Genomic DNA, 25,581 nt, shown 5'->3' on the forward strand with positions numbered 1-25,581 from the left:
AGATTCATTCTGACGGTTTCGTGCCCGTGACGAGAATACTTGAAACTTGGTTCCGCCTGATATGGGAAACATGATAGCGTAGTCAATTCCTTAACTCAACCATTTAAGAAAGCCCACATATGCAACGCCGTAACTGATGCTGCTCAAGTGTAACTTTTGTGCAGCTTCTGTTGCAATTAGTACAAACTCTGAATTTTCAAATTTCCGACTGCTGTTTTTTCCTGTACGTCCGATCGGGCTTGTATGTGATAAGCTGCATTTTTTTTTACATTACAGCGGAGCTGTTAATGGCTAGTTCACCCAGGATCATGTCCGCGTGTAGACACAAAACTCGCCAAACGCGGGCCAATCCCGAAGATAGTACAATGCCGTGCCGTCCCACGGTGGAGGTGAAGTTGGCGTTAAGCATTCCCCATACGTGCGCCGATACCGAAGATAGTGCAATAATGGGCCGACCCGCAGAGGAGGTGAAGTTCGTCATTAAGGAGCACACATACACAGCTTCGCTGGTCATCCTTCTTCACAGAGTGAAAAGACACCGAGTTTTTCTTTTAATTTTTGCTATCCCGGTTGGTATCTAACAATGCATTAGCATGCCTTGAGAGGTGGTTATTTTTGGCACTATCTTACACTATCAGTTATGGATGGCACTCCCTTCGCCACCGTGCTGCACCCGTACGTGGAAATCAACCGGGACCTCGAGTTCCAGTCTCAACGACAGCGTCCACAACGAGTAAAGAATGCGCGAACGCTCCCCGTACCGCCATGCCCGGTACCACTGCGCACCTGCATGGTACCACTGTGCGGTCTTTGCCGCCGTGCTAGACCACACTCTCTTCAGGATCGGCGGCCCACGAAAACGGCTAAACACGAATAAATCATGTCTAAAACGTTTAAAAAGGGGCAATCGTGTCTGGACTCTCTATCTCTCGACTTCTGTCGCCGCGTCCTTGCGCTCCGTATAAGCATAACCCCGCTATACAATTACCAACACCTGAGAGAGAACGGCCGTGATACTCACAGACTGCGCGTGTCCCCAGCGGCTGGTCACCTGGAACCGCAGTGGTGGGCGCAGGCCAGCAGCCACTGCACCAGCAGTGACACGAGCAGCGGCAGCAGGGAGCAGGCCGCCGCGCAGTGGGGCGTCGCGGCCGCCGTGAGCGCCATGCCGCCGGCGTCATTCTGCACGGCGGCCAGCCGCCGGTGGCTCTCGAGCACGTGCACGAGCACCCAGGTGGCGTTGGCGTTGGCCGGCTTGCAGGTGTAGTTGCCCGAGTCCGCGGCGTCCACGGCTGGCAGCAGGAGGCGCGACACGGCCGTGCCGTTGGGGCCCTTGGCCACGCTCACGCGGCCGCCGCGCTCGAAGTTGATCAGGCGCGACTGGTGGTACCAGAAGACGAACGCCGGGGCTTCGGGGCTCTCGCTGATGCTGCACGTCAGGTTCAGCGCCGAGCCGGCCTCGACGTGCAAGTCCGGTCCGCCAAGGATGTGGGCCTTGGGCACTGCGGAGTCATTGTGGCGGTGTATATAGCCGCGAACGCGAGGGCACTGACAGCGTTACGGCAACACAAGAATGCGAAAGAACGTGCTATTATATTATAGGAACGTGTAATTCTAGTACGGCTGATTTTCCTGCATACCGTGCTCGTTTTTTGTGCGATGCGCCTGTTTACTTATCGGGACAATGTAAACGTAGTTTAGTCGTTTATTTCGACCTAAGAGCCCTAAGAGCACTTGTGTAAACAATGCAATGCAATACAATTTTCCGTTGCTTTTTTTCCCCTTTTTTTAGGCAACCAGAAACACACAGGACACCCAAAGCATCGATTGTCACACCGATGCTGCTGTTGCTGTGGCATTGTTGCCTTTCCAAATCTAGATTATTTTTACGTTCTAGAGCTATCAGAGTTGACGATAGGAACGGGACATTCATTGTATTAGGTAAGGAGTGTTCTAATTTCTTGTATGGGAAGGGGGGGGGGGTAGCTTTTTTGGCTAAGGCGCCATGTATCTTGCTGCATTTCTCGATAATGTCTCTCCTTAGAAGCCGCTCGAGCTGCTACAACGTAACGAACACGGCTGCGATTATGCATTAAACATTTCGGCTTTTCGCGCTACATGGAATTTAATTCGAGGGTTCTACGTTCCAAAACACCGATTTGGTTTTGACCACCAAGGGATAATAAAGGTGTCCACAGTGCACGGGATGCGGGCGTTTTTTGCATTTCGCCCCCATCGAAATGCTGCCGCCGCGGCCAGCATGTGATCGCGCGACCCCCTGCGTAGCAGAGCAACGCGCTATATGGATGTGACTCCACTGAATCATCTCTCAAGGTCTTGTCCAAGCTAACAAAGAAGCAATAAGTGCTCATTGGTGGAGTTCTAAAAATCAAGAGCATGGGTTTATTTTCTTTCTTATTCTTTTAAGCACGTGCTAGCGCGGTTCTTATTTTTTCTTTTCATGTGTTTCTGTTCCTTTCCGTTCCTTTTATATCCTTTAGTTGTTTCATGGCTTCAACATTGAGATCGTATTTCATGTGTTATGAACCATATTTGCTTTGCGATGTTTTTGGTGACTTGAGTTCAGTAGCACAATATGGTGAATGAGCTGACATTTCTTCCTTTCTTTCTTTTTTTGTTTGTTTAAATTTTGTTTACTTAACGAACATTTTTATTCCTGTCTCTTAAAGCTTTAATATTGACGAGGGGCTTATTGAGTTGTGCACAATCGCAGAAACGGCATAACACGCTGCTACATTCGTGTGCATCTGCCGTGGTGGCGTTGTGGCTTTGGCGGGCTTTGCCGCGGCGCGCCCGGGGCCGGCGGTTGAAATCCCAGCCGCGGCGGCTGCAATTTGATGAGTGCGAAATGCGAGAACACACACGTGTACGGTGCACTGGGCGCACGTTAAAGCGCACCACGTGCTCAAAAATTATTGCCGAGTCCCCCTCCACGGCGTGCCTCATAATCATATCGTGGTGCCTGCGCGCAAAACCCCAGAATTTAATTTTTGATGTTCCTGCATGTGGTTTATTTCTGTTCTCTACGTTCGATGATTGCCCAAACACGTTTATGAAAACTATACCTTATTTGCCGAAATGCTGTCATTTCGCATCACGTAATCATTGTTCATCATAATTGTTCGTGGAAAAGTCTGCAAATGAATAGTTGCAAGCATCTGCAGTTACAGCTGCTAATGAATCAAGTAAATCTTTCAGTTCACTTTCTGTTAAGTGTAATCAGCTCTCGGTTGCATTATACAGTGGGTGGTTGAAGTCGCAGCCAGCGCTGCGAGCGCCGAAAGGTATACCGAGCAGGGCCCAGCGCCACTCACCGACGACGCGCAGCGAGACGACCTGCCGAAGGGGCGGGTCCGAGTTGACCAAGCACTCGTAAAGGCCGGCGTCCCTGAGCTGCGCGTCGCGTATTTGCAGCGCCCAGTTGTTGGAGAACTGCATGTGCACCGTCTGGAACCGCTCGTCCGACGTGTAACGCGTCAGGCCCACGGTCAGCAGGTGAAAGTCACGCAGTCGGATCCACGACACCTGTCAGCGGAAGGAAAAACTTCTTCAGAGCACTGACAAGAAAGCAAAGTATACAACATGGGCACGTCGCTAGCATTTTTTTACTGTGCAGTACATGACAGGAACACTTGAATTGGTTGTCGGTGGAAAACATACCGAAAATCTGACTGTCGACGAGGATGTTACGAAGTGGCTATTGTGTTCCTAACGTAAGATTTCTTGAGCAAGGTGAGAGTAAAAGGTGAGAGTAAAAGTCTTGCGTTTACCGGCGGACGACAAAGGGCGAAAAAAAATATTTCTTTATCAGTGGAACTAAGCGCGAGAACAGCGCGGAAATACCATTGGTGCCCTACAGCTGTGCGTACAACCCCCAATTTTTCAGGGCTCTCGCGGTTCCAAGCTGTTAACAGCGGAACCATTGCTATATTGCGTCATAGGTGCAACAGCGTACGACTGTCGTAAAAAGGCTCATCTCTGGAACTTGCAAAATCTGTGGCAAGCCATAGTTTACGTCTAGCGCAATACATAATGCCGGGAAACAGATATAGGTAACGTAATGACTCCTTCAAGCTGCGATGTCATTGCCTAACTTGTATGTGGTCTGCGTGTGCGTAGAATGTACCACTGGTATGGAGCACACCGTGCGTATAGGTGTCTGAGTGGTATTCTAGGCAGAAACGGGGGGCGTCCTTCCTACGCTCCGAAAACTGGCGCGATGAAGTTGAGCAGTACCGCGAGTTTTAAAACACCGGTTTCAATATTGTGTATCTCTGCCAACTCATCTATGCATATATTAAAAATTACAGATTCCATCGGTGTATCTATTCAAAAATGTCTGTCCATGAGCCTGGCATACATAATACATTAAGCAAAAAGATGTGAAATCATCGCATTCCAAATGACTTACTGAATCTTATTCAGCTGTTTGTGTGTTACGGAGTGGTTATATCAGAAGAGTTTGGCTACGAAGTTTGATTGCTGTGACAGCAATTTATAAAACTTTTCATGAGGCTGTTTTTTTTCCCCTTCATGTTCACTTATGCTGTCAGCTCCAATCCAGAAGTGTCGTAATAAGAATTGAAAGAGATTAGGTTGCCATGTTCTCGCCACTAGCAACAAGCCGATGAAATTCTTCGATTTGCCTGTCTGAGTCTTGATCAACATAAAAAAAACCATTCTTATCATTTCGCAGGCCAAATAGTTGTAAATATCCACCTGTCGTCTATATCCTCATATCTATGCAGATCATGTTTATATGACCGTTTATGCGCGTTATGTAACCGTTTTATCTTCCGCTACAGGTCACTGCAAACTGGGATCGGTAACCTATACCAAACATCATATCGCGCACATGTGATGCAAATGTTGCCAGTTTATTCATTAGCCCATATTCCTTGCTCTTGTGAAGCTCTATACCAACTAACGCAATGCTATTGCCATATAAGATCGCCTTTTATTAAACATAAAGAAAATGACGTTACCGCCATTAGTTGTGTGCTTGATAAACATCCATGTCTACACAATGCAACGAAGCCCGAATGCGTGGCCTAATATTCTGATGCTATTGACTGAGCCGCGTGTTGGCACCCATTCATTTCTTCATTAGAAGCGTTCATCGAGATGAAAAGGGCCTTGAAGGGATAGTGCAGTTGGAGCAAGGATGCTGTGCTTTGTAAATTTGTCCGGCACTGGTTTGCGGCTGACATCTAGTTCGGCGATACAGGTACGCGCTTACTGGCGGCGAATGGCCTGATGCATTGGCCAGAACATAATCGATGCACTGATAAAAAAAAAATCCACAATGTTGCATGTCAAAACGACGATCAGATCATGAGGCGCACCATAGTGGGGAGGGCTCCGAAATAATTTTGACCACGCGGGTTTATTTAACGTAGACACAATGCACGGTACTAGAACGCTTTCGCATTCCGCCCACATCGGAATGCGGTCGCCGCGGCCAGGCTCAGACCCGCTACTTCGAGCTCAGCGGCGCAAAATTAACGAACTGTTACAAAACCGAGCATTTTCTGTTCTGATTGACCTGCCTGCCTTTCTACTTTGTTTCATTCTTCATCTCAACGCACTGTTGCGAAATCCCCCCTCAGTACTTTCAGAAATGGTAAGAGCAACTTCATGAATGCTTCAGACTACCCTAATATTGCGCCAGTTAGGTACAGTTGTGCTGCAAACACGGCCTGTATCACAAATCCTAAAGACGCTCGAAGGTTGCTGTTGGCTGTATGTGCATTGAGAACACGTTAGTACGGTTTCGCATCTGACTGTCATGTAAATACATGCGCTGTTCAGCTATATGGTTTAATAAATGAGCACCTGTTCTATCCTTCTATAGGGTTAGATTATTATTTAAACAACCTCATAGGATACGTGCTTGCACGTTGACGAGTGAGTACAATTAAGGAGTAGCACAACTCGAAACACGGGAAATATTCCAGACATAGCTGTGTTCGCAAGGAACCACGTATCGTCATAAAGCGTTACTCATGTGAGGACGATACATCACCTGTAGCGAGCATGCGAATGTTCATTTTAAATTAAGTTGTTAGGTTTCCTAATCTGCGCAGCGGAGTACTAGGAACGCCGCAGTGAAGCGCTCCGGATTAGTGCTCATGGCACGGGGTTCTCTAACGTGCACCGGAATCTGGGTACGCGAACCTTCTTGCATTCCTCTCAATACAAATGCCGTTGTCAGAAATCGAACCCTCATCCTCGTGCTCTATGGCCACTGAGCCCCCGCGGAGGTACTCGAACGTATGGGCCACTGCGGCATCGGTTTTACGAGAAGAATGCTTTGTAAATACGGGCGCACGTATATGTACAAGTGCAAAAATAGCGGGAAGAAAATGCGTCCCTTCTTTCTTCTTTCTTTGACTTTTAGCCATTTAGTCACTGAGTACAATGCACGAAATGTTTTTTTTTATAACCCACCCAAGGGAAGACTTCGAAAAAAAAATCTAGAGAAGCACCTTTGTTTAAAAGTAAGTCGCAAATCGTGCCCGAAGCAGAACATTAGGCGCCTTACATTAGGCCCACAAAGCCCAAAGACCACTCCAGTTGAAAGAAAGTTGGAAAAACTTGATCATGTAAAGTATATTCGCAGTAAAATAACAATGAAGCGTTATCGGCCTTAAAGATAATCATAATAGCTATTAAGCAATGAGTAATTGGTTTGCGGAGCTATCGACAAATGTGCAACTTCTCTCGAGCTTAACTTAAGAGCCTACAAGAATCATTGCGGGCTTCGCGTTATGTCTTTCATTCTTAAATGAGCATTATCAGGTATCACACACAGCATACTGTATGATAGGTTCGGCTTTCTGAGGTTAACTTCGCAGGCAGCAACAGAGGCGTATATAGGCGTATCTTCGACACAGCTCTTCGCAGCAAATCTACAGAGCAAGTCGTCACAGTCATGTAGACAAGCATAACAGGCGACGAGTTCCATGAGCACAGTAACTTATGTCCTAGGGATTAATTTTGATACGTGCAAACAGTAAGAACAAAGGAAAGCGCTCCGAAACGAGCAAACAAAGCATGCTGAACACAAACTTCCACCACAAGAAGCAGGAACCCCTGTTAGTAAGGACTCATGAGCTTCCCATCGGACAAAAAAACTCCGCGCATGCGACCACGGAGAAAACCAATTTGTTCCCCAGCGTAACAAAGCAAATTTCCAAGTCTGCAGCAACCATGAGTTAAAAGCGGGAAACAAAACCATAATGAAAGAAACTTACTATTTGTCGGTGCGCCTTCTGTAAAGAAACGACGTCAAAGAAGAAATGAAAATAAATAATCGTGTATAACAAAATTACTTAACAAGAATAACATAATAAACACACAACCAAACGGGCTAAAAACACACAAAAGCTGTGTTCAATTTAAATAAAATGCCAATTTTTATTCCAGCCTTACCAGAGTGAAGCTACTGCGAGTGAGAGTGAAATTAAACTTGTTATGCAGATGCTGTTGAAATGTGTCAAAACATGAATATATGCGTTTTTGCTTTGCTTAGGGAAACTTGCAGGAATACGGTCTGAAAGACATAGGAGGTCATATGCACCTGACTGCATTGTACTACAACTTGGCCTTGCACCCTCACACTCTAATTTTCTCTTTCTCTCAGTCTCGGTTTTAAATTTGGGTTGCCACAAGAGACTGTAGCAGTAGGTGATATACCAGATATCGTGTTCAAGGTTTGTAACTGGGCGATACGTCACACATACGTGCAATCCAGAAAAATTGAAAAACTCTTGAATAAAATACAGGGAATTCTGCCGGTGTGTATGTAAGTTCCTACAAGTTACTCTACATAGGGAAGGCGATCAGGGGCAGAAAGACCCCATGGAGATTCGAATGGTGGGGCAAAGAAAAACAAGGTAAGAAAATATATGATCCGGATAGACACAGGTGAGAAAATGATAACGATATTGATGTAAATAGCTTACAGCTTGTCGATTAAGCCAATGTCTTGAAAGAATGAAAAATAAAATTTTAAGCTTGACATTGCTTTGAAAGAGAAAGCATAGAACCTAGTATGCTTCCTAGATGTAGTGAATTCCGGCAAGCAGGTAACACTCTACTGAAATAACGTATCCTTTAGTCTCTGCATACCCAGGGCGTTCCAACCCAAATTGTACCGCGGATTCCAACGCACCACAGTAATCACAATACAGCGAAAAATACCATCGAGAACCAAGATGCCGAACCAGAAGGAGGCACACGCACACACAGTCGTCGGACATACGACTGATTTATGAAGCCCTTTATTAATTATTTCCCTCCACCTTGCCGGTTTTCGCAGAACTATTACGTCAAACTGATTTATTAAATCCTACATGTACTTCTAAAACACCTCTTTTGGCGCGCAAGTTCGCATGCAAAAGAAAGAGACCAATCAAACACATTGAAGATGTCGAACCCCGATGGAAACCGTCCACTGTTTCTCTGTGATACGCACGGATGGGTCGCTTGTGAAAGACGGCTCGTTCTTTTTTATATGAAACGATTCCACCAGTTCGCGCTCCTGCTTTCACTTGCCACTGCCGATGGGGCCAGTGCGGTGAAACGAAAGCCAGCAGCAGTTACAATGTTTCACATGCAAATCCAGGTTGCTCCCTGCGCCCGATCGCAGCGTGTAGTCGTGCTTTTTCTATAAGCCGTTCATTTAAACACTTCCCCGTCTGGCTGATATGTACTCTTACACAAGACGTGGGAATTAGATAAACCATCCCCGCAGCGCGCTTAGTGCACTTTGTTGGTGCTTGGTTTTTCAGGCTGAATCTCGTTCACAGCCGGAGACGCAGGCGCAGAGGCCGGAAAGCTTGCGGGGGACTGAAAACACAAAGTTTACACCACATTCTTGGGACACTGTCTGTCAGCCCGTGGGAAATCTTATGGAAGCAGGGGATAACCTCGATGTTTTTGTCGCGTCTACTTGGCGATCGAATTCACACGTGGTTTCTTCATTCCTCTTGTTAATTTTTCACCAACAGTCAACAGTACAGTTTTTCGGGGGACAGGAAGGGGGGGGGGGAGGGGTTAAGCACGAACCAACTGGCCCAGCAATTCACGCTTCTAATCACAATGAGGGCTGGTGGTCACTTCAAAGCAGGACATATAGTTATTGGTGAACGCGGCGTTCAGACGAAGCCGATAATACATTGTCTTAAAGTGACGAAGAAGCTGTTGTGAAAGTCTTGATTTTACGAATGGTGACAGTTGAGTGGAGGAAGAGATGTTGATGAAGGGACGGACTACACGGACGATTTCTTTCCACGCGGGCGTATTTCTTTGCCATTGCTGGTGTGCCGTATTTTACATATATTATCCTGACATTTTTAAATGTAGGCGGGTCTCTCAGTATCTAGCTCCATAAGTGCGCTTGAGGCAGGAAAACCAATTTAAGGGCAAGGCGCTAGGTGCCTTGCATCGGTGACGTGGACTTACTCAATGCATAAGTTATATTCTTGACATGATGTCGTATGACAGCAGTACTCGACTTGTTCGCGTTAGATGTCCTTTATTTTTGTCAATATGTATGCGTTTAACTTTTATGTTGAGATGGCATGGACACTATATACAAGGTGTCCCAGCTAACTTTAGCCAAAGTTTTAAAATGTGCGGATGCCACGTAGCTGGACAGAATTAAGGTACTGTTGTTTGTCGTCGCTTGCGAATATTCAAAATATATTTTTATTACACCTAATTAGATAATTCTTGTCAAATAATCACACAAATATATATATATATATATATATATATATATATATATATATATATATATATATATATATATATATATATATATATATATATATATATATATATATATATATATATGAAGTTAAGCGCTGATGCGTGAATGTGTGCAACCCCAATCAAAGCTATGCGTGTGACATTGACTTCGTATCTCAGCAGTGCATTATAAATGTGCGCTAATCACTGCTTTGAAACCATTCTGAATATGCACGGAGCGATACTTTTGTGTGTTTTTTTTTCATTGCTCTTTCAGAGTGTATGAATTTCAAGGAACGCATGTATGAACGTATACAAGGAGCGCCGGCGAGCATCATGTTGAATGGAAATTTACCGTACCCGCCGTGGTTGCTTTGTGGCTATGGTGTTGGGCTTGCTAAGTACGTGGTCGCGGGATTGAATCCCGGCCGCGGCGGCCGCATTTCGATGGGCGCGAAATGCGAAAACACCCGTGTACTTAGATTTTGGTGCACGTTGCTAAGGAACCCCAGGTGTCCTAAATTTCCGGAGTCCTCCACTACGGCGTCTCTCATAATCAGATCGCGGTATTGGCACGTAAAACCCTATAATCTAATCTAAATTGACCATGAGGCTCTGCTGGACCGTCTATCGATCCTCAACGCCCACCACTTCGCCTGCCTATATTCAGCATATTTTGTTGTTCTCTGAAGGCACGTTGTTTCACGCAAACGATGAAACGATGCCGCTAATAAATAGCGTCAACCAGAATTTAAAAAAAAAAAGAATGTGAGTGGCGCACGTTTCAATCTCTATCAGCCTGAACCACGATTTTCTAGTTTATCTTGTTATTCTAGTTATTCTTCCTTTTTTTTCACTTCGTTTGCAAAGCTGAACTCCAGCATAAGCGTGCGATCTAATGCTCGATATAGATGAAGAGGCCACTTTCAAATATACTTAAATTGCCTTGCGAGGCAATTTCGCTGGAAAAGAAATTCAGGCGAGCCATTTTAGAAACCGCTGTTTCTGCGTTCAGGCAATGGAATGAGCACACGCAGGAATGAAAAACTTGAGGAGCAGCAATCGGCGTGGTAATAAAGTTGAATGGCATACATCCGTTGATTTACCCATTGTGGATTTGCTTCGGCCGAGGTAGCCCTGCTTTTCGTCATAGAGTAATCAGAGCAGCTCAAAACAGTAAGAAATGTGGAATGAAGTCGTATTGGCAATTGCCTACAGCGGAAACGAGGAAAGAGGGGGGTGGGCGGGGCAGTGTTCGTACGAACACTAAGCAAATGTGGGTCTCATTCTTTGATAATTTAACTCCGCCACTACAATAAGCGAGCAAGCAAGTCAATGAATATTTCGAACAAGTGCCCAATTACCCAGAAGGCAATGTGTCTGATTTTTGCGTTGATGCGCAGGAAATTTGCCACTTGACGTGCAGAACAGGATTTTGCCTCTAAGGGCTTCTAACAAGCTTTCTAACGGGCCTTTGGAGCACATTGGAGCCGTGAAGAGGGGTAAATTAAACAGCACGTCAGCTTGTTACCGATGACATGACTATTCGTGCAGACATCTTCAAGAAATTATTATTATAGTATAATACACTGATGGTACACAAACTTTATTTCCGATGTTGATGTCCTTTGCATGGAAAACACTTAGTGCACGCTAGCTCCGCCTACTTGCTCGGCAGTGCACCGCGTCGCAATGGAATGAGCCACATTTAAGAAATCCGCGACTGTACTCACTTGACCCAACATTAAGTCTTCGAGCGCCATCACAGCTTCGCCGTAGAGACGCCACGCTTTTATATCGACTTTGGTTGGGCGTTGCCTTTACTAAAGCCTATGCCTTCCACATAGGGATGACCGACACCCCAACCTGTGACCACTGTGGCCATGAAGAATCAATTGGCCATATTTTGTGCACCTGCCCGCAGTACAGTCCACAGAGGGCATGCCTCAGCCAGGAACTTGACCAACTGGACGACCAACCGCTATCAGAAAAAATAATCCTGCAACATCGAAAGGACCTGCCGTCACAGAAGAAGGCCGTGCAAGCGCTTTTGCGCTTCTTGCGATCTACCGGCCTGTGTGAACGACTTTAACTGGAACGCCTTTTGTGTGTGTGTCTCCGTGTGTGCGCGTTCGGTTTTTTTTTGTTCGTTTTTTTTGCGTTTTCCTCTCTGTCATCTTTCTAACCCGTATCCCCCATCCCCAGTGTAGGGTAGCAAACCGGAGACTCATATCTGGTTAACCTCCCTGCCTTTCCTCTTCATTCTCTCTCTCTCTCTCTCTCTAGTGCACGCTAATCGCTTTAATCCTACTCCGGCGGGACGTGCTTTGTTTCTCTTGTGTGAGTGTATAATGTGTGCATACAGTGCGCGTGTTTTCAAAATTTCAATTCTTTTTTTTCTTTAAATCACGATTATTCCTTGTAACTCTTTGCATTTCCCATCGGCTATGCTCTCAACTGAGCGTGGAAGTATTGCAAGTAAATAAATAAATAAATAAATAAATAAATAAATAAAACATTCCTGCATCATTCCTGCGCATCATTCGTTGAGCTATCTCTCACCTATGGATGGACCCATAGCGCTGCGTCAGTTATGCCAGAAGCGAATCAAACGCCAAGAATTACTAGAATAAGATATGAACTACGTACGCACCCAACAGAAACCGAGTAAATTTTTCTTCAGGAGCCTGGAAACCTTCACACGCAGGAAGCAACAAATTTCTAAAGGGAGGTAACGATAACGCAAAGCTGGCGACGAAGTAGGAGGTCGTCAGTCTCGTCTTTAACGAGATATGCAGCACTAGCTTCACAATTTTCATTTTAACATAGTAAGCAACTTTCAGCTCACGCACGTCAATCACAAATCAGTGTTCCAGGTTCGGAATGCGTTATTTGCAGCACTGCCATACGGCCCAAATAACAGTATCTAAGGCACAGAGCAAGCCATTTTGTTCATTTCAGCCGACGCATCGTCACACGCAAGCCAAGCATGCGCCTGAAACAGTTCTGAAATCGTCCAACCGTTCACCTTGGCTTCATCATGTTTTAACCAAACACGCGCTCCCCACTGTCTTGATAGGTCTGCTCTTCTAGCTTTGTATTTCTCTGCCCCGAGCCTCTTTTGGCCAATTCGACGCGTGGCCGCACTTGATTTCACTCGCTGGCGCTCTTTTCTTTGTATATACTTGTGTTCCTCGCCACTCTTCTTGTCTTCGCACAAGTCCACGTACGTAGTGGGCCACGGCTCCCGCACAGCTGCCTCAATTAGGCGTCATTAGGCGCCGCTGTAGTATTCAATTGCTCGCTTTTGCGTTCCCGATGATTTCGGCTTTATTGTCGTTACTTCTTTAGTTGTTCGTGGACGAGCGGGAGCCAGATGTGAGCATAGCACGCTGATTGAAACTGGGGCGAGGCTTCATTAGGGAAGCGAGGAAAAATGGACTACCGCGTGTTCTTCCTCTCTTTCTTTATTTTCGCGTCCGTATGTCCTCTCCCTCCCTTCTTCCCCCAACTCCCCCCGCCCCCTTGCTTGAGTTTGTCCATTTCGGACAGCTATTTAGGGAGATAACCACTATACGACGGGAACGTGCCGAGCAACAAAGCGTAATTCAACACAACGAGAAACCTCTCGTACACAACGTGAGCCAGAAGTCGGCTTTTCTGGCTATGTAGTTAGCTGCACCCTTACGCGCAACTAACTGGTAAAGTGTTCTAGCTTGTATGAACTAGTACGTATGCCTCGCCACGGACTTTATGCCACAATACCTGTTCACGCGTAGGTAGGGATTTTCTTTTTGTTTCTTCTCTCTATCTCTCTCTTTTCATTATGATTATTTTGTTGTTGCGGCTGATCTTATTTGCTTGTTTCCCTTTACGTCTCTATAACCCAATGTGGAGGGTTTAACGTACGAGTCGCACGGGATACCACGAATGAGAGTTCCGGTTGTTGCAAGTTGTTGTCATTATTTCGGCTGCTCGACCGACAGGATTATTCCTATACTACAGGAGCACTGGGAAATGAGGCGTGGAGGAGCGTACGGCTACGGCCTAATATTTCGCCTTCCGAGCGCAAGGCACAAGCCATTCCTTAACGCGCACTGAAATTTCATTTCACCATCGCTTTTGCTTTCTGCCCCGAATAAGTGAGCTCACTGCTGTCGCAAATTGAAGCTGCTACTACGTGGTCAGCAGCGGAACGCCCCGTAGCTGCCGAGAAAGCGTTACATATCTACACTGAAGGTGCCACTGACTACAGTTTAAACGGAGTAGTTAGACATTAGGTGCCAGTTCCGGAGTCTTAACGCCAATTGCAGAAAAAAATGCGATAACAGGGTATGCAATACGTCGAAGAGTGAAAGTTTACAGCGAAAGCAAAGCAGTCAATGGCAGGTATAAAGGCGATGAAGTAAGAGGGAAAGCTGGCGGACGATTGCAATGCACTCTGGAGCTACACATGTACTCGCTAACTTCATACAGTGCAGCCAAGGCTAGAGCACGTATCAGCCAATCATGAAGCGAGAGCCGCCTGCGTGTTCCACATAAGGGACGCAGACCTTCCCGTTTTTCAGCAGAGCCATACGGTGATATTTCCATGACATCGACGATGTGTGCAGTGCGATCACAAAGTGGTAATGGATGGGAGGAAAAAAAGAAGACAGAAACATCCTTGTGGTTCTATCTCGTAGTTTTCACCACCATGCAGGTAAGTAACGAGGCGGAGCACACACCTGAGATAGCTACGGTGGTGACAACGCTTACCTCCATGAAACAGAGAGAGACAAAAAAAAGAAATGCAGAAGGGTGAATGAAGTAAAATGACGGAATTGAAACTTAAAAACACAGAAGCGATAGCCGCAGATTAACGTGGTCATCGTACCCCTCAACGTTGGAATAAAATGAAACGAAATCAAGTGAAATAAGGTGGCAAAGCTTGGGAATTAAAGAAGCAACTGCGTAGGCACAATGGGGACAAAAACCAATATGAAGTTCGAACACACTTTGACAAATAAAATCGATCGGTGAATGGGAGCAGTGGTTAGAAATTTCGGCTAATGCGGCTGTCCACAAGCCCCACCGAAGCCCCGAGACTATGACACAAACTATGGTGTATTGCTTCGGACCGTTTTGATAGCCTTGTGTTCTTTAAATGCACGGTGTGCAAGCGCTTTTTACATTCCACTCCTATCGAAATGCGGCCGACGACTGAATCTGCGACCTCCTGCTCAGCAACAGTATGCTACAGTAACTGAGCTAACGCAACAGCCACGCAGTAAAAACTCGTTATTTATAAGATTTAAAGAAGGTGATGCCCGAATTACTTCGTTACATTCATGACTTCGTTACATACCTTACTGCATGTACTGCACTGTGAATCGCCATAGGGATTTCAAGATAAATTTTAGTTACTTCATGATATCCATTATTTTGTTACATCCCCCTTTGATATTTGACTGTATTTGGAGAAATTGTAGGTAATCCATGCTGAACTCATCATTACAAGCTTATCTTAATACTGAGAATTTTTTTTACTCTATTAAACTCAGGAATGTACAGTCAACCACAAAAGTTTACGGACCATGGGATCTCGTAAAACGTTGAATTTCCGAGCAAGCTCTAAAAATAGCCAGTAAAATCCGAAAATCACTACGTTGTTCGCATGTACTAGCAGCGGCTGGAAATGCGAACATCAGGCTCCGTTGTGAGGCTGATGATATATTAGGTTTTTTTCTTAGATTTCTTGGTAAATTTTGGTAAATTGGTGAATGTCGTGTGTGACTGTGCTGCAGAAGTAACGAGAACTTGGCGAGTTGGAATATGTTCATAATCTGTTCTTCATGATCATAGTTTTCGTCTTCGTCTGTTGTTGCGCTGTCGTATGAACTTTAGAAATGTTGCTTTGAATGGGACGACACTTAAGATCTTTTTATTATATTTACTAGAGCTAGTTCCCTGAAAGTCCTTATGACTGACCTCCTGGGCATCAGCAAACATAAAAAATGATTGATTGATTGATTGATTGATTGATTGATTGATTGATTGATTGATTGATTGATTGATTGATTGATTGATTGATTGATTGATTGATTGATTGATTGATTGATTGATTCGCTTTCCTGTCGCAACAGCACCTTGGGCTATATTACGTCCCTCACAAGGAGCATAGGAAGATATCTTCAAATAGCAATATTGCTTCTTGGCATTGAAACAGCTGATGCACCATTGCACTAGAAATTTAGTGCTGTTCTAAACTGTAACCTCAAGATTCTTCCTGCCATGAACGCCTCACAGGAGCAAAAGTTTGGTTAAGCTGATAATCCATATTGGTTTTAGACATCAGCACCAACAGCAATATGAGAAAATGACGTGCACGCACGTATATTCTTTTCTGTCTGTGTCATGTCGCGCCACGTCTAACGATCACGAAAGCCTTTCATTGTTCAGCACTTACAGTCGCATTAAATTTATGTGCACTATACAGTCAAATGAGAGATGCTTAGATCGTATAACGGCTCAATACGCAAATTCAGTTCCACAAAGGCAGAGATTCTTTCCACGCCACGAGTATTAAGTTCTCGTTCAAAGGATAACGACTCCGTCTTACTGCTCAACGGCAACCTTCTTAAACAGGAAGTCGAGACTACCTTCTCTCCCTTTATCTCATCTCTTTGTTCCAATCGCTCCATCTCAAACACGGAACTCTTCTCAGAGGGCTACTGCCACGTCTTTGTTGCTCAACTTATTGCAAATTCTCCCGCCACTTTTTTTATTATTGATTAGTTTTCATTTCACCAGCTTCCCCCCCATCTTCCCCACGGCAGCCTGCCGTATGCTCTCTCTTATGGTACTTTGAACTACTATAGGGCAGAGCTAGAGCCACCTTTTCTTAATGTTTATTCCTTTTCAATCTCCTTCTCTTGTATGCCCAGGTTTTCTCGGAAGTCGCCGACACGGGAACGGCAGCCTCGACCAACGAATAGAAAGGCTCCATCATTTGCTTGAATATTCCGAGAGTCGCGCTTCCGTTGCCGGGGAGCTCGGCTCAACTCGGCTTCTGTCTTGGCTCTCGCGTCGCGCCGCGGCACGAGCCTATATATCCGCGAATCCGAATAGGTGCGGGCGGCTGTGAAAAGCCCCATGAATAATGCATGTTCGCACAGGTCCCGGCGGCTGCTTGCTTTCAGCAGACCCGGCAGACGACATCGCCAAGGACGTTGGCGCCATTTTGTTTGCCAGTCGTCTCCGCGCCTTCGCCACGGTACTGGGGGGCTGGTAACGCGAATAAATAAACGATGCGTTCTGCCGCGCGCGCCGACGCGAACGTACACGCAAGAGAAGCGCGAGCGTTGTAAGCAAGTGCGTAAAAGACAGTATATGTAGTAGGTATACAGTGAAAAGTGTGTATGGCGTGAGGGAGCGTTAAGTACACATAATGTGTGCTCTCCCCTGAGTGTCGCAAACTTTGCTGGTCGGTTAGCTGTAAGCAGGGTGTGAAAGCCACGCACGCGACACGGACGACGAAGAAGGACAAACTTAAACGGGTGTCGTTCGCTTACAGGCAGGCGTTTTCAGTGTGAGGTGCGGAGCCGGTCTTTTTATTAGTCTTTGGATACTTATGATTTCACTGTTATCTTCTGTTCGGAAGCGGTAATCAAGGGCGACACGGCTGCAAGGATAAGCAATACGGTGAATCTATAGAGTGCCCGTCACTCTTTCTCCGTACTGGTGCCATTAATTTTTAGCGATAGAAATAGACCTGAGCTTTAGTCGGCACGCGGGCACTGCCGTAATAAAAAAGAGATGTGCTTCCATGTATATACCAACCGTGTCAGCCGTCCACCTTTCTGTAATGCGCACTCTTATAGTGTGGACATTTCACCATCGCTGCTGGAGATACCACTACATATGTGAGCACCGCATAAACCGCAGCTAAAGTGTGCTTACTATTGTTTGTCCATTTTAATTTCCTAATTTGTTTGGGCAAATATATAACTTTCATATCAGTGAACTAAAGCAGCCGAAGGCACACTGCGTCCAACTTTATTTGAACCCCTATTTAAACTTGCCTACCAGAGACGTAATTTATCGTGCATTGTAAGATCTATAGAGAACTCGAAATTGGAAATCTAAGTGTCGTACTTTACTGCACAGCCTCGGTTCGGTGCGTTACGTCTCAGTGCGGCGGTGAGCATCGCTTGGAGGCTTCCCACGCGGCAGCCCTTTCATCAGCGCGCGCCCCGACGCTGGCGGGGCACGACATAGACTGCGACGCGCAAACTAAGATGCTCACTTCGAGGTTGCAGATACCGCAAAGATCACTCTACCTCAGCCTGACCTTGACGAGCTGAAGTAATTGATAAAGGGGCCCAACATCGAAGGCTACCGTGGGAACAGCATCGACCTCGAATTTCCGGATTGCTACGCGCTTGCGCCACATGCGGTGGTGAAGATGCAACATCGGAGGCGGAGCTCGGCGCAATCGTGCGGCATCATATGAGGAATTTCGAGAACCGATTCGACGATTGTGATTGGCCGAGATATAGGCGTCAGATTCCTTAAGACGACGTGTTTTGAAAGCCGAGACCATTGATGCAGTTTACGGTGGTGCTGACGTGTCCTGATTTGAACTCCGGCGTTTAATGTGCTCCTACATGGAGTGGGCTTCGGCATATGGAGCCAGTGTAAATAATGTAAAATAAACCCTTTTTCCTTCGTTCCTATTGCAGGACGTACTAATCAATGGCCTTGGTGGATTCCTGGCCCAAATGCCACCTCGAGCCGCAACAGCTGTCACGGGTATAGTGTGTCATCTACGCATCACAAGAATCGCTCTGAACGTCGCCATGTGATGGCCGACATAAACTTATACAAAGCAATGCATCATGTCGCAATACACGGTTAAAAAAAAAAAACCACTGTCGCATTCTCCAAAGATAGTCATCAGACATAACTTCTGCAACAGTTTGTTTCGTTTCTTGTCGCAGATAGTCAAAAACGTCGCGCAGGTAAACTTACCGAAAAAAAAGAACACAACAAGTACGGTATACACCCCGCGATACACGGTAAAGCGAATAAAGGGCAAAAGCTGCCTTATAAATCGGATTTTGCCCTCGAGATTTTAAGAAGCGAGCGAATTGCCCGTCGTGACGCCAGCTTTCTACGCTTTCCAGAGTTTTCGTTTGCCATAGCATGCTCCTTTGACATCCTGTTATGCCGTTTGCTGTGTCTCCGTTTCTCTCTCTCTCTCTCTCTCTCTTTCTGCCTTTATGCACGCATCGTCTAATCAATGCAAACGTGAAATAAAAAAACGCAAATAAATTTAAATACGGACTATAGAAGGCCGAGGAGTGCAAGTGCTACACTTATGTGCGCAGGCAAAACAGACCATGTGAAGTGGAAAACGGGATTGCCTTCCTCCCTTCACTCGATGGCACTTTAGCCCAAGCGCCTAAACGATGATCGTCAAGAAGGACCGTAGCTTAGCTTTGAAAGAATACGCAAGACGAATGGAAGCGAAAGCAAAAAGAAACAATTGAGCCCCCTCCCTCCCTACTTTTTTTTTCTTTTTCTTCCAGCAGAAATAGCGGATTCTCCCGCAAGCGAGCTCATATATACTACAAATCCAACATGCGAAGAATTCCAAATCACCTTTTAACGAGCGCGACGGCAATTCGTGGGAAAAAAAATGAGAACGCGCGACGACCTCCTAAGTGGCTACGAGGGCCTATACTACAACATCGATAAAAATAAAAACAATGTTAAAGAATAAGCGTACCGACAATAGTGTTATAAGTGTGACTATGGGGCGGGAGCTGAAGGCTCGACCCGTGTATCGGCGCCAAAAACTACAACGAGGTGCGCGATCGCTCGTCACGGCTCCTGTCTTTGAACCGAAATCTTGCTTCCGGGTACGCGAGCACACGCCGTAAAGCAACACAGATTTAACCTGTGCTGAAGGTGGCATGTGTGTGCGTTTTCTTTTCCTCTCTCTCACTCTCTTTCAAAGATCCTAGCCCCGCAGGTTTCTGTCCACCCGCCTAGGTTAATGCCTTGCTCTCAATAAACAACCAAAGAATTGGAAAATTATTTGTTGTGTTTCACTGAAATGAAAAAAAAAATATGTGTAAGGACAAATGAAATTGGATCAATAGACAACCTGCCGAAGGTGGCAGCCGAACCCGCATCTTACGCATAACACTTATGGTATTTTACCAATTAAAGCTGCCCCGGCGGAAATCTTGGGTGTTTGTGCATGGGTACGAGATTAGCCGTAGGAGTCTCTCCCACTTCACAGCTGGCGTTTCTACACCCAGCATCACAATAGACATGAATGTTATTAGATCAGTGGCGTCGAGGAGCGGTTTGTGCGGATAATCAAGACTAAGCGACAAAAGCTGAGATATTAGAGATCTTGTCCCGTGGCCAGCGGGCGCATAATTATTTAGGGAGAACCAGAAAGACGAAAAAAAAAATAGAAGGTAGAACGAGTGCGATTAAGAACTTTGTTGTTAGTGGCGTCCCATCTTCGTTGTCTTGTGCTCTCGTCTGTCTAGTTGTGCGCAATTTTCTCCTCAAGAATGAATGTTCAGGCCCAGGCACCTGCTCGTACTCGAACGTCCCCAGTCACCCGAAACGCTAAGTTCGCTAGGAAAATACTTATAAAGCTTTTGCACGCTGACAAGACACGCAGATAGATCTCTGCAGAGCATGGCGAATTTATTTTCGAACGGAACGGGTTCGACATAAGGTAACGGCGACCAAAAGCAGTCTCGAATCGACGTACCAGAGCGCTCCTTCGCAACAAAGAACCGCAGATGAATTTGAGAATGTGCAGCGAGTATTCCACTGTCTTCCGCACAGACGAAGATTTACACCACCGACCCATAACGGCAGTTCCAGGGTTTTGGACGGTGGACGGTTTGTTGCCCAACCTCGTGCCGCCGGCGCTCAACACTACCTCGTTTAATTACCTTAACTCCACGTACATTTCATTCTTCTTAAAGAGCTAATTGCTCATATGAAAGCAGGGCCTCCAAAACGTGGAGGACAGCAATTATATGAGCTTCCCCGTGAGTGGGATACGTCAGCGATCTACAGAATCGAGTTGGTCTGGCGAGATTGAGGGAGAGAAAGAAAAAAAAGGAAAGACTGGCAGGTTACCAGATTGCACATAGTTTGCAACCCTTCAATGAGGACTGGGGGGACGAGAATGAAAAGAAAAGAAAAAGGATTGAAAAAAAGGTGATGTGGCGACGCGCACGACACCGTTTAATATACATTCAAAGTAGGCGGTAAGAAGTGTTCTGAAGGCGCAGCAGGGCTCTAGTGTCTTTCTGTGTGGATGCAGGTTGATACCTTGGTGGCTCTATGTTATCATCTGAGAGCGCTTTGTCGTCCAATTGCAACATGATAGACGTTCCGTTCGTGCACACAGGTATATGTCTGCTATTTTTGTTATGACATTGATTGGAAAAAGTCAATTGAAAGTCAAATTACGCAGTCACTCGGATGACAGGACAACAAGCCTCGAAAAGGGGCACCCCGAACAAACGCCTGTCCCTACCTTCACGCCTAAATACACGTATATGTGAGGCCATGTCACCTTAGATATCAACAGCAATTCCTTCTTTATTCCCGGTGGCAAGTTAGAGCGCTACATTTCGCCTAGTTACCGTACCTGTGCGCCTATGAATTGCGCTGATGCTATTTCTTGGACAAATATATTAAACGCAAGACCGACTGTTCCGAAGGAACCCGATCAGAGTTCTTTAGAACCACCAAATATGAAAGTACGTATAAGTATACATTCGACGACTTGTTCAGCGCTCTGACCAAGCCTTTAAACCAGAGCTGGTGTTCTAACAAACTGAATATCACGCCACTGCGTATCGGTAGCGATACAGTCACGTCTCTGCCTAACTAGTTTTCTCGAAACAGGTTAATGCCGTCAGAAAAGTAAGAAAAAAAAGAAATGCTCCAAGAGACCGAAACGCCGCCGACAAACAAGCCCGATTTCATTATCCCGCTAAAAACGCGACACTCTCTAACGCAGTGTCAACAAAGCTCGATATGGCTGGAAGTTAATTGCCGCACGTTCTCTTCGAATCAACAAGCCACGCTTCCTTCTTTTTTCCCCCCCACTACAGCACACGAGATTGCCGAGGGTGTTCTCGATCACGCACGAAACCCGATCGACGCGAGAGAAAAGCTCAATCGGGAAGGAGGCACCGTGAGCGAGGCAAGACCGCAGCGGCGATCTGTACGCGCTCATTGGGCGCGCTAGTGTGCGCCAAGTGTGTGCGAACTGCCGCCACCTCGCTCTCGACAGGCCACCACAGAGGAGCACCCTTCATGCACCCCGCACAGCATGCCGGCGTAGCCAGAGAGTGCGTACGATCCCTCGCAAGCAAGCGACACACACAGGCGCGCGCGTGAGGCGACGCTTCGCTGCCACTCACGAAGGGTGACGCGGGATGGCTGTTGGGGAGAAGATAGACGCGCCAGCAGCAGGCGATCAGCCTCTACAGCTCGTTGTGAATACCCAACCATTATCTCCCCCCCCCCCTTTTTTTTTTTGCTCGCAGTGGCGTGCAAGCCCGCGAGTGGAGCGCAGAACAAGGCAGGCGCATGAAAAAATGTAGAGAAACAGAAAAAAAAAGAAGACAACCCACGCGCGTCAAGCGCATCTCGGAGAGGAGGGCACGCACTTGTTCCCACGCGCAAGTGGTCCGCGCCGCATTTCCCGCTTTGTTTCTGCTCGCGCGTCGACACCCCCGGCGCTGCGACGAGGGAAGATCGCTCAACATGTGCGTCCCATGTGTCGGTCGTCGACCGCTCGTCTCTCGCACTTGGGGCTTTATTATTTACCGGCTTTCATCGTTACTCCCCATTCCGCGCGAAAGAGCGCGAGAGATTAAATACCTGCGCTCTTTAGCTATAGTTGGTACGCGTGCGTGTGTTCTCGTGTGTAACGGTATGAGTGAAGCAGGGAAAGATCACGGTTACTTTCTCCTTCTTGTATCTTTTTTTTTCTTTTTCACGTCGCGGCCCCCGACATTTCTCGCAAGAGTGGTGAAGCCGTGCAGCGTGAACTGAGAACTCTCTTGAGGCTTGAGCTTCGGGCAGCCGAGAAAAAAAAAAGAAGAAAAATAACGTTGAGAGTCAAAACTAACCCAGCTCTGACTCTGCCGCCGCGACTGTACTGGCATCTGCAGTAAATTTGGCGTGCGAGCGAAAGGATGCACAGGAATGCGCAGACTGTTCGGGCGAGTGCTTCCTTTGAGTTGAACCGCTTTCGTATGGAGGCTGCCGCTGGAAAAGCCATCGCATTTTGTTTATCAAAATGTTGCTCTTAAATGCTCGATTCATGAAAACACAGCATTAATCATCTCTTGAGACGTGTCAACAGCCCGGTTGAAGCTACTCCATGCTCAGCATGTTGTCAGTTAAATATATACACCACAGCCTCGTCTGGCAATTCCAGGAATTGCTGATTGTCTGCCCCCCCCCCCCTTCCCCGCTTCGCATTGCTTGTACCGGGAAAAACCGCCGCTCAAATCTCCACTGAAGCATGCAGCGCTATAGCGCAATTCTTATTTACGAATTTCAAACATCCGTGGCAGCGAGAATACTAGATTGCCTTAGCGATAATTCTATAGCCGATGACTCACTTTTTCCTTCTTTTTTTTCTCCGATTAAGAAATCGATCGAACTTTCATCTCGCTACGGATCAGCAAAGGCTTTCTCGGTCGGATATGCTGTCTCGTTCTGGGTTATTGAATAGTGAATAATAATCAATTTAATCAAAGATGGAGGATATGTAATGTTTGAAAAACTGGCGGGTCTCTGTACGAAGTGTCTATCGAACTTCAAGGGTCCCAGAGAACTGGAAGAATGCAAACATTATACTAATCTACAAACAGGGACTCGTTAAAGAATTGAATAATTGTAGGTCTTTTAGCTTACTCCCAGTATTATAAAAAATATTCACCAAGATAATCTCCAATAGAATAAGGCCAAAACTGGGCTTTCGTCAACCAAGGGAACAGGCTAGCTTAAGGAAGGGATACTGTACAATGGATTACATCAATGTGATTAATCAGTTAATCTAAAAATCCACAGAATACAATCAGCTTCTATATATGGCTTTCATAGATTATGAAAATGCATTTGATTCAGTAGTGATACCAGCAGTCATAGAGTCATTAGGTAATCAAAGAGTACAGAGCACTTACCTAAATATCTTGGAAAAAACTGCAGAAATTTCCCAGCTACGTTATTTCTACACAAAAAAAGTAGGAAGATACCTATAAAGCGAGGGGTCAGACAGAGAGACACAATCTCTCCAATGCTATTCACTGCGTGTTTGGAAGAAGTATTCAAGCTGTTAAACTGAGGAGGCTTAGGGGTAAGGATCGACGACGAATACCTCAGCAACCTCCGGTTTGCCGATGGGATTGTTCTATTCAGCAACACTGCAGACAAGTTACACGTCCCCCTTTACCCTTCCCCTTTTCAATAAAGTTTATCACCACCACCACCTACAACAAATAATTGAGGACCTTAACAGAGAGAGTCCAAAAACAAGAAAGGGGCTGGCAGATGGAATGGCACACTGTGGTATAAACTTTTTTAAAACAGGGTTGAAGTACCTCAGACAGGCTGGCCAACGTTTCGATAGGTGGACCTATCTTCGTCAAAGGCGGCCTCGTCATCCTCGGCGTGTTAGTTTTAAAGGGTTAGTGCAGTGACGTCACGTGCGGGTGTTGTCGCTGGCGGCTGGTTTTAAAGAGAGAGATTACAAGAGGGAACAGGCGCTGCCGTCCGACGTCTGTGAGCCTCATTCTCAAGACGAAGGGACAAGAGCGTGAGAGTGGGCACGCGACAAATTTCCGTTCCCCTCGCGAAAGGAAGTACACGGAATCATACCTCATACACAAGTTTAATTGCCTACACCCGACAGGAATTAATTTGGCACGCGGCAACTTAGAATCTTTAAAAGCTGTAACTTAAATCTGAAACTCTCATATCATCAACCAATACACAAAACACATTAGGCCACCAGCCAACTTTAATTCTTAACCTCACCTACTCTTTCATTTCGGAGGAAAAGGGGGGAGAGGGGGAGAGAGGAGGAAGGGAAAAAGAAAGAAAAAAAAAATTTCCTGCCTACTACTCAATTTAATGTACTCTTTCAGGATTTTACGTCTATACCAAGTGTACTACGATCCCCTTCTTCCATGTACACTTGCCCGCGCCCGCTTCTGCACGCGTCGCCCTCCTGTTTGCTATACCGATTTCGCCCCCCCCCCTTCCCCCTTACCCCTTTTTTAGTCCTTTTTTTTTTTGAAACCCCCTCGACAACACATTCCGAAGTCAATATGCCTTTTTCGGCGCCTCAACCATCGCCTTCTGGATGCCGCCGTAACGACACCTACGTTAAGCGCGTGGGGCAGTGCCCCTTGAAAGACCATGCCGCTGCCTTTCAGTCACCCCACCATTGCACCGCAGACTCCCCGTCGCCACTTTAACTATTTCAAAATTACTCGACCTATTGCTTGACCGGCCGTTCTAATGCCTCAAAAACATGCCGCCAACGACTCCCCCGGATTACCTCCTAACCCTTCGCATCCCCAACACGCTCCCAAGCCCCCGTATTTCTTAAAGATTTCATTTTTCTCTTTCTTTTTCTTTCACCCCCCCCCCCCTTTGTTGTGTCTTGGTACGGCCCTGGCACCCCCCTGCTTTTTTTTTCCTTCTTTTCCCCTTTTTTCTGCTTCTATTTCTTTTCTTTCCTCCCCGCGTGCC

General features: G+C 46.2%; 1 protein-coding gene across 6 annotated transcripts in view; it reads right to left on the reverse strand.

Moving 5' to 3' along the window:
- The window catches only part of LOC135900324 (kin of IRRE-like protein 3), a 636,778-nt gene that overhangs the window by 9,582 nt on the left and 601,615 nt on the right, over nt 1-25,581 (reverse strand). For 5 of the 6 annotated variants that reach the window (XM_070531960.1, XM_070531961.1, XM_070531962.1 and 2 more), the window contains 3 exons: nt 7,278-7,295; nt 3,336-3,546; nt 1,022-1,502 (listed from right to left, as the gene is read on the reverse strand). In XM_070531960.1, the coding sequence (XP_070388061.1) occupies nt 1,048-1,502; nt 3,336-3,546; nt 7,278-7,295 (684 nt within the window). In that variant the 3' untranslated portion in view covers nt 1,022-1,047. The remainder of the gene's footprint in view (nt 1-1,021; nt 1,503-3,335; nt 3,547-7,277; nt 7,296-25,581) is intronic. The other variant, XM_070531958.1, reaches the window with a different exon arrangement.

Source organism: Dermacentor albipictus, chromosome 1 (assembly GCF_038994185.2).
Source record: "Dermacentor albipictus isolate Rhodes 1998 colony chromosome 1, USDA_Dalb.pri_finalv2, whole genome shotgun sequence".
NCBI classification, from domain to species: domain Eukaryota; kingdom Metazoa; phylum Arthropoda; class Arachnida; order Ixodida; family Ixodidae; genus Dermacentor; species Dermacentor albipictus.